The sequence below is a fragment of the Lipotes vexillifer genome, unplaced genomic scaffold, assembly GCF_000442215.2.
Source record: "Lipotes vexillifer unplaced genomic scaffold, Lipotes_vexillifer_v1.1 scaffold1524, whole genome shotgun sequence".
Lineage (NCBI taxonomy): Eukaryota > Metazoa > Chordata > Mammalia > Artiodactyla > Lipotidae > Lipotes > Lipotes vexillifer.
Window position 1 is genome coordinate 412,105 of NW_006773476.1, and position 9,677 is coordinate 421,781.

The following is a 9,677-nucleotide window of genomic DNA, read 5'->3' on the forward strand; positions in this document are numbered from 1 at the left end:
AATATATAAATAAATAAAAATATAAAAAAAACTCAACCCCATGTCCATAAATTCTAATTTAGTAATTTGAACGGTACCTGGGGATTTTTGTTTTGTTTTTGTTTTTTTAACAAGCACTAGATGATTCTGATGCAGGCGAATGTGGTACGTCATTCTGAGAAACACTCCTCTTGAATACAGAGAATCCTGTTTCCTCAGTGACAGTATCACTGTCAGATAGTTGACTTGCTATTACCCATACTGCCTTGAAAGAAATAAAGACTGACAGACTTAACCAACCCCAAACATTCTAAGTACTCTTGCACTCTGTGTTGTGTAACTTCTAGGAAAGGTATATTCATGGCTCTTGTTTTATTTCTCTCCACCTAAATGAAACAACTGACAACAAACAACAACAAAAAGCAAACTAGCGCCCTCCCAAGCAGGGTATCCTGTTAGTGACTGTATCGAAATTAAAGTAAGGATGTGGGGGAAGAAAAGACAGCCCTTCTTCCTTTTCTCTATCTGCCACCTGGACTCTTCCCTTTAAAGCAGTTACCTCTAATAGGAACTTACTTTTCCTTCTCCCTCAGGGCCATGATCAGTACTCTGTTTGGAAACTGTGGTACTTCCCCACTCTGACTGGAGCCCAAGCATATTCTTCATTTTTCTGTAGGCTTAGATTCTGGCCCTTCTGTTTATCTGTTGTTGTTTTTTAAGTCTGTACTATGCAAGGCTTTCACTACAGATTTTGGGGAAGATCTTGTTCCCTTATCTTTAAGTAGGCTCCCTTCTTGTTCCCAGTGGGGATACAGGGCTGTGTAGTAGAGTGGGGGAAAAGGTGCTGAGAAATTTGGGATCTAATTGATCATTTAATCAACCATCAGCTGTTAGTGTTTACATATCAACTGCCACAGTCTCACACTTACCCTCTAACAACTAACTAAATGTTAATTGATTCAGTTATCACTTGTAATACTGTGCTGTACTCTCTAGAGGGAAAAAGGGAATAAGGGAGTAGGATTGGGCCTGTTCTTCTCCTTTAGACTCTCTCAATCCAGAAAATTGTTATGCTCTCTTTGTGTAGTTACGTTTTGTGTTGTCGCCCCACCCCACAGTAGATCAGTCTCAGCTATACAACAGGGGACCTGATTTCTTGAAGGACTGAGGTGGGAGAATTGCTTCATCTCAGAAATTCTGACCTGCCCTGTGCTATACTGAGAAGTGACACACTAATCAGCGCTATTGAACCCTAGCAAACAGGAACACCTGGTTGCCTGAGGTTGGCTGAACTTTTCCAGGTCAGAAAACGGAGCAGGTCATTCATACCAACAGCTACTTTTTCCGTAGCCTATGTAAAATATTGTGTCTTTGTCATTTAAGAGATAAAAATACCTAAACAAAGAAATGTCATTTTCCTTTCAAGTTTGAGGAGAAAAACAGAGAACTTATACAGAGGTGGCTATTACAACCAAATCAGGGGTAGGCCACATGCCACCCCCTGGAAAGGGAATTCCTCGGCAACCTTGGTTACACTGGATTGGGCATCCAGGCTTTCCTAGGGATCCTTACTTTTGCCTCTTGGGTGAAAGCCCCTCTTGAAGAACCTTTGATGAGAGAGTATGAGTATTAGAGGGCTGCTAGGTCCCTTCCATAAATTGACTATTGGCAGGCTCTCATGGGAATAACATTGTTAGGCCAAGAGCTTTTTGAACAGTAATTAGAAGTACAGCAGGGAATTCCCTGGCAGTCCAGTGGTTAGGACTCTGCACTTCCACTGCAGGGGGCATGGGTTCGATCCCTGGTTGAGGAACTAAGATACCGCATGCTGCGCGGCACAGCCAAAAACAAAAAAAAAAGTACAGTAACAGTGGGTATCAGTTCTATTCCGTAGGTCTAGTTCCCCAGGTGACTTTGTAGAGCTGTTATACTTATCCACTTGACTGAAGATGTGAGCTTAAAGAAGGGTTAAACTGACTTTAGGCAAGGAAATATTTGTCCTAGGCAAATATGCAGTATAGCCGTCTTTTCTGATCAAGCCTACTTTTTTTTTCAACTAGATAGGAATGAGGGGGGTGCCTGGAAATAGAAGTCACAGATTCAGAACCAAAGGATTAGGGAGACTGGGGCTATCATATAACACTGTCATACCTATAACCTAATTTTCAGTTTTAATTGCTGAGAGCCACCTTGCAACACTGGTCTGAAAGAAAGGCTTTTCCCCTAGTTCATATTCTAAATATGACCAAATCAGGTAGATAAGCTATCTTATGCAGGTAGTTTCATCACTGTTTTATTCTGTGTTTTGTTAGAACCTCAACAGCTGTCTTTCCGTTCACATAGATTCATATTAGTTGCCTTCAATAGGACCCACCCTCAAAAATTTAAAAGCCTTTCTTATCCCAGCTGCTATTCTCTCAGGTCTCTGGTGTAATTGGGACCTCTCTCCTAAGTAATGTTCTTTATATTTATAGCTCTGCCACCTATGTGGCCTCAGTAGTTACCAGCGTGCTCTCTAAAATGGGGAAAACAGGAGATAATTTTTCCCACTTCTAAAGTAATTGTATGATTCTCAGAGCCTGTTTGAGATACACTGTGGAACAAAGAGTACTTGGCATGCCTTCAATCCAGTGAGCCTGGGGTATGGAGCGCTCAGGAGGGACGGCAGCTGGACTGTAGGAGCCAAGACTCTTTTTGCCTATCACGATGCAGAACTGGAAGTGGGACCTTTGACTTCAGACCTTCTAGTTCTGGGCTCCATGTTTAGCACAAACTGTAAATGATTTAAGTGCTTTCTAGCATAAAGAAGAAGCTAGTTTTAGATCTCCTCTTAGGTTCATCTTCAGGAGATGATGCCTAACCCAGACAGTTTTCTGGGTGAGAGCTCTTTCGTCTCAGAGACTGAAGGACATGAGATAATAGCAACAACTCCACTTTGTATTGTTTTCTTTTTTATGTTTGACACATTCTGTGAACTAATATGTAGTCCCTCCCATTGTACTAACAGATTCTTTTTCTCATACAATTAAGGGTATGGCCTTCCTCTGACTCTCCCCAAATTAGGATAAACCAATCAGGCCAAAAAAAGCTGTGGTTTAAGTCAGTTCCCACATGCTTTAAACTCCAGTATACCATAGCCATTCAGAGAAAATCATAATTTAGCTTAGCAATAGGGTTACCAGTTGGTCCTGGTTTGCCTGAGACTTTCCCAGTTTTAGCACTACAGTCTTGCATCCTGGGAAACCCCTCAATCACTGGAAAACCTGGACAGTTGGTCCCCCTACTTACCGGTCTTATGGTAACGTTCTCGTAACCTTCCTTTGTGTTGATCCAGCTTCTTAATTGACAAATCGTAACAGATGATAGGGGCTCCATGTAGCGATAAAACGTTCTGAACGTTTTGGTTGGCTGTTACTAGTTCCATTCTGCCTCTTTACTAGTGTTAAGACCCTCTACTTGGTTCCCTTGAATATCTCAAAAGCAGGAGTGGAAACCCTGCATGTTCAATCCTTGATGCAACAGCAAGAGAGAGTAGGGTGGGGGAAATGGACAGGGGGCCCACATACCCTATTCACTTACTCAACAGGTCAGATGCAATAAGAATCTTCGGAAAAGCTTATAGTAAGCACACAGGGCTAAATATTGAAACAGCTCCCAGGGATGATTTATCTTAAAAGAAATGTTGTTGGTAAGAAATTAGAATTCCTGCAACAGTTTTGATTGGTCATCTTCTGATTCTTGAAAAGGGAACCTAGGTTTTTATACTATGAAAATCAGTGCTATAAATTATATTGTATGTGTGTGTTTTTACTTTTTATCTCCAGTCAAAGTATGATGAACTTAAAAAATCAGAGAAGGGAAATAAACAGCAACATAAAGTTCACAAGTACATTACATCATGTGAAATGGTGATGGCTCCTGTCCATGAAGCAGTGGTTTCCTTACATGTTTCCAAAGTCTGGGACGACATCAGCCCTCAATTCTATGCCACATTCTGGTCATTGACAATGTATGACCTTGCAGTTCCACATACCAGCTATGAACGGGAAGTCAATAAACTTAAAGTCCAGATGAAAGCAATTGATGACAATCAGGAAATGGTAGGTTTTTGGTCTAGTAGCTCAAGTACAATAACTTCATGGTATTAATTCAACATTATCCATACTTTGGAATTGTATTAGCTCATGTTCCTATCTTGTTGTTACATAATGTTTTTCTAAGTGGGTTTAAGAGGTTATCCTCTCCGTGGGTGGGGCAGGGGCTTAGTGAGTATGTGGAGGTTATGACCAATCAAAAGGTATTTGAGGGCTGTGTTAGCAACTTAAAATGATCTACTTAACTCCAATTGCAAGAGCAATAGGAATTCCCCAAAGGAGAATTCTTTAGGAGAAAGCTTTATTGAAGAGGTGAGTCTTGAACTGGATAGGCCTTGAAGATAGGTTAAGTTTGGAAATATGGAGGCAAATTGGCAACTGTAAAGCTTCAGCAAAGGTATGAAGTAGTCTGAGGTTTAAAGAGACCACTTTTACTGTGGCGATTGGGCTTAGTGATAAATTTGAAAGGTTAGGTTGGGGCCAGGTGATGCAGAGCAATGAAAGTTAGAAAGGAAGGCTTGAGGGACTTCCCTGGGGGTCCAGTGGTTAAGACTCCACGCTCCAAACATAGGAGGCCGGGGTTTGATCCCTGGTCAGGGAACTAGATCCTGCACGCATGCCGCAACCAAAAGTCCACCTGCTGCAAATAAAAGATCCCGTGTGCTGCAACGAAGATCCTACGTGCCTCAACTAAGACCCGGCGCAGCCAAATAAATAATTAGTTTTTAAAAATGCACTTAAAATAAAAAAGGAAGGCTTGATAAAATTGAGAGCTATTTTAGATTCCTCAGTGGGGAAGCGATAATGGTAAAAATGGTACTTTAGGCAGATTGCTCGTGACAGTGATATGAAGGATACATTTGATAGGGCAAGGGACTGGCATTAGGCGGGAGACCAGCTAGGTGGCTTTTTGGGTAATTCATTATGAAGTACTGAGAGCATAGACTATGGTGGAGGTAGTGGGAATGCAAAAGACTTGTAAGCAGTTAGAATATTGGAACAGAGAAGGAAGGATCAGAGATGACTCCATGCCTCAGAGTAAAAGTACCAGTGTTGAGAAGGTATCCTGTTTTGATAGTGTACGAAGACTGACTTTGTCTCGGATTTGTTGAATGGAGGTCAAAGCACATCCAAGTGGACTCCTAAACATCCCTGTTGAAGTAATTAGTATAAGATATCAGCATTTATCTCCTCAAATTTTTTAATTAAAAGAAGGAGAGGTAATGTGCCTGTAGTTAGAAAAGTATCCAACTTATACTTTGTAGCCTCCAAATAAAAAGAAAAAAGAAAAGGAGCGATGTACTGCCCTTCAGGACAAGCTTCTTGAAGAAGAAAAGAAGCAGATGGAACATGTACAGCGAGTGCTACAGAGACTGAAACTGGAAAAGGACAATTGGCTTTTAGCAAGTAAGTTGTTGGAATTGTTAAATTTCTGCCACTGCTACATTAAAAAAGCAAACTTTTATAACTTTGGAGGTATTGAAGTGTATTATGTTTGTATTTCAACTCAGTGTTCACTATCCCATTCTTTGGTTATTCATTAACGCAGAGTCGACTTCACATGTTCACTGAAGGAACAGATTTAATTTGCTGGTGAAATTAATTAACTTAAAACTACAATATTGGCAGCTTATCATTCAACTTTTCTGTATAAAATCTTATTTCTGGAGAAATTATAGGTAGAAAAACGTCCACAGAGTGAAAATGAAAGTCTTATCCCAGGCATGACCTTTTGGTTACAAACTATAAATAGTTTGTGGTTTTATATCATTCTCTACACTAAAGTTTATGTTGTCATGTTTAGTGGCCTTGAGGCACTTGAGGAAGAAGTTTACCACTTAATATATTCTTCCCTTATTTTTAGAATCTACCAAAAATGAGACCATCACAAAATTTCTACAGCTGTGTATATTTCCTCGATGTATTTTTTCAGCAATTGATGCTGTTTACTGTGCTCGTTTTGTTGAATTGGTACATCAACAGAAAACTCCAAATTTTTCCACACTTCTTTGCTATGATCGAGTAAGTTCTTTTTATTGCAACCTTTAAAAAAAAGTCTCACACAAAGATAGCTAAACATTATATATAATCTATAGAGGTATTATTGTGTGTGTGGTTAAAAGCATGAACTCAAGAGCCAAGTGCCTGAACTTGAATCCTAGCTCTGCTACTTTCTAGCTATATGATCTTTGGCAAGTTTTTTTTTAACCTCTCTGTGCCTCAGTTTTCTATCTGTAAAACGGGATAATAGTACCTGCTTCATAAGATTGTTGTGAGGAATAAATGAGTCACTATACACTTTAAAAGCACTTTGAGTAGTGCCTGATATATAATAAGCACCCCTAGTTAATCCATTAACTCAACATTTGGGTTTATATGTTTGTCATAATAGTTAGAACTCTCTTCTCCATTTTTAACCTTCACCCCCTCAAGAAACAATTAAAAAGCTTACACTTTTGCACATATATAAAAGCAGGGATGCTTTTCAATATGGTCACATTCACAGATTTTTGCATCTGGCTTTTTTCATAATAATAAGTTGCTGCATTTTGTGGTCTAAAAACATGACGTATGTTACAGCCTCTCAGCTGCCTATTTCTAGTTTCTATCAGCCTCGCCTCTGCTTACTGTCCCCTTAACCCCAGTAATATCTATGGCTAAGTCTTTGTTAAAGAACTTATGTTGTAATAATAATGATAGTTTTTTTCTTCCCTCATTGTAAATCAGCTTTCTTTATAAAAGTGGGTTTTTTTTGTTGTTGTTGCGTTATGAATGTGCTATTTCCTCACAAAAGCCAGAATCTTTAAAGGTCTCTGGAATTGTGAATATAAAAGGGGAAGATGCATTTTGACTAAACTTACCTGTTTAGTTTATTATGATTTGCTATTACATGATCTTTTAATATTTTGAACTAATTTTGACCTTGATTTGTTTTTATTTTTCACACATTGTTTTCTGTAGGTTTTCTCTGATATAATTTACACAGTCGCAAGCTGTACTGAAAATGAAGCTAGTCGATATGGGAGATTCCTTTGCTGCATGTTAGAGACTGTGACCAGGTGGCACAGTGATAGAGCCACGTATGAAAAGGTATGACAAATACTCTTAAATTTTACCCATTTACCATGTATATAATGACCGCTTCCAGTAAGCTCTGGGTTCAGTTTTAAAAGGGAAGCTGAGTTTAAGATTCAGTTGTACAACAATGTTTAAAATTTAAGCACAATTCATTCATTATTTAAAAAAATGTTATATTTTTATCCTATCTCAAACTGACATTTCAAATTAATGTCATTGAATAAGGTGGATCTTTCTGTGAAAACTACCTGTCATTCAAAATACACATTATGTTTTCACATGGAATAATTAATCTAGTCTACTTAAGTTTCAGCTTCTACTATTTTGGAGGACATAATTTTTCTTTAAAATTGACAGCCTATTTTTTGCCCTTAGGAATGTGGAAATTATCCAGGATTTCTTACTATATTACGGGCAACTGGTTTTGATGGTGGAAATAAAGCTGATCAATTAGACTATGAAAATTTTCGACACGTTGTACATAAATGGCATTACAAACTAACCAAGGTAAGAAAAACTTGTATTTCTCAAAGGTGGTTTTTTCTCTTCATACTTATACTTTTTTAATAACAGATCTTAAAATGTTTGTTGTAGGCATCGGTACATTGCCTTGAAACAGGCGAATATACTCACATCAGGAATATCTTGATTGTGCTAACAAAAATACTTCCTTGGTACCCAAAAGTTTTGAATCTGGGTCAGGCTTTGGAAAGAAGAGTGCATAAAATCTGCCAAGAGGAAAAAGAGAAGAGGCCAGATCTATATGCATTGGCTATGGGGTAACACAATTATACTTTAATGTGATTTATGAGACTAGATTACAGAAGGATTCTGAAGACTTTAAAATGTCTTACAGTGTTGAAGTTTATCTTCTGCCTTACTTCAGGAGATTATGGGAGATTATGCGATCATGTTCCCACAGGCTGGTGAGAGTTGTCACTTCTGATTATCAGCTTCCGGTCTATACTGGATGATAGTTTCAGAAATCATATATAGTATATCCTGGTTTGGAGGAAATGTAATTTTATCATCAGTTGAGTTATCAAATCTTCAATAGTGGAAAAAAGGCATTTTAATTGAAGGATTAGTTTACATTGAAATTTTTAAGAAAGCATCTAGGTTCTCTTATAAAGACATTCAGGAACTTACTGCAAATTAATATTTTTTATTCTCTGGAATCAAGTAGCAGAGTGAATAACTTGCTAATTTTATTCTTTTAAACCCCATGTTTGTGCCTTTTGACTTGTATTTGTATATTTAAACACTTTGTGCGACTTTCAGCTACTCTGGGCAGTTGAAAAGTAGAAAGTCATACATGATACCTGAAAATGAGTTTCATCACAAAGACCCCCCTCCGAGGAATGCAATTGCCAGTGTACAAAATGGGCCTGGCGGTGGGCCTTCTTCATCGTCAGTAGGAAGTGCATCTAAATCGGATGAAAGCAGTACTGAGGAGACTGGTATGCTTATTTGTAGACATTTATAAGTAATACATTTTGTTTCAGCAAACTGAAATGTTTTGTATCACATGACAAGTAAAATGCTGGCTTATAAGTTACTTTTTTATTCCCTAAGTAGGAATATGTAACTGTCAAGAAGTGATCAGCCCTTTGTTTCTTTCTATCTAGTCTCTAATCATTTTGCTGTGCAATTGTAGCTTATTTACATCTAGGGGCTTGTCAAATAAAACCTTACCTTTATTTCAGATAAATCAAGGGAGAGATCTCAGTGTGGTGTGAAAGCAGTTAATAAAGCTTCTAGTGCCACACCAAAAGGGAATTCAAGCAATGGAAATAGTGGCTCTAACAGGTAAGAACACTGCTGTATGTCAGAATTCTGAATTCTTATATGATTAAGCAACCTCATTAGACATGAATGACAGAGGGTGATAGATGAATACTATGGAAGTCATTTTTGTTGGACTTAGAAATTTTGTCTGTACTGCTATTGTGATGACGTGCTTACCATTCTCACGTTTTGTATAATGCTGAGACTGACTTTGTTTCCTCTGCTGGGATATGCAGGGGAATGTATGTATGGTGAAGTTAAAAAAAAAAATCTTTAGGACTGAGTGTTTGCTGTGTACAATCTGGGTAAGAATAATTAACATGAGAGAAGCCTACTAATTTAGACCAGTGGTCCATCCAGCCAAGTAATCCAGTTCCTGATGGTAGCACCCTTGGTTGGCTTATGGGATAGTTTTGGGTTGTTACTTTGTAATCCTCAAAGGTTATGAACATGTACAAAAAAAGGGCCTAACATCACTTTAATTATTCTTTTTTAATCTGCTATTTGTGAATTTGGTTATTATTTACTGGATAAAGAAGCACTTGCTTTTTACTTGTCTTAAAGTTGTCCTTTAGTTTTTAAAGGGCTACTCATAGTCCTAGAATTTTTGAAGTCAGTAAGAAACGCTTTATGATTTATAACATTGAATATATTTTATGACCATTTGTCTTAAAATGTCATGTTTTTATTCTTAAGCAGCAAAGCTGTTAAAGAAAATGACAAAGAGAAAGGGAAAGA

General features: G+C 38.0%; 1 protein-coding gene across 1 annotated transcript in view; it reads left to right on the top strand.

The window, feature by feature from the left end:
* Nucleotides 1-9,677, top strand: part of THOC2 (THO complex subunit 2) — a 94,830-nt gene that overhangs the window by 74,485 nt on the left and 10,668 nt on the right. The window contains exons 23-31 of the mRNA XM_007448346.1: nt 3,804-4,079; nt 5,339-5,480; nt 5,938-6,095; nt 7,035-7,163; nt 7,527-7,658; nt 7,746-7,930; nt 8,433-8,611; nt 8,858-8,960; nt 9,636-9,670. Of these exons, the coding sequence (XP_007448408.1) occupies nt 3,804-4,079; nt 5,339-5,480; nt 5,938-6,095; nt 7,035-7,163; nt 7,527-7,658; nt 7,746-7,930; nt 8,433-8,611; nt 8,858-8,960; nt 9,636-9,670 (1,339 nt within the window). The remainder of the gene's footprint in view (nt 1-3,803; nt 4,080-5,338; nt 5,481-5,937; nt 6,096-7,034; nt 7,164-7,526; nt 7,659-7,745; nt 7,931-8,432; nt 8,612-8,857; nt 8,961-9,635; nt 9,671-9,677) is intronic.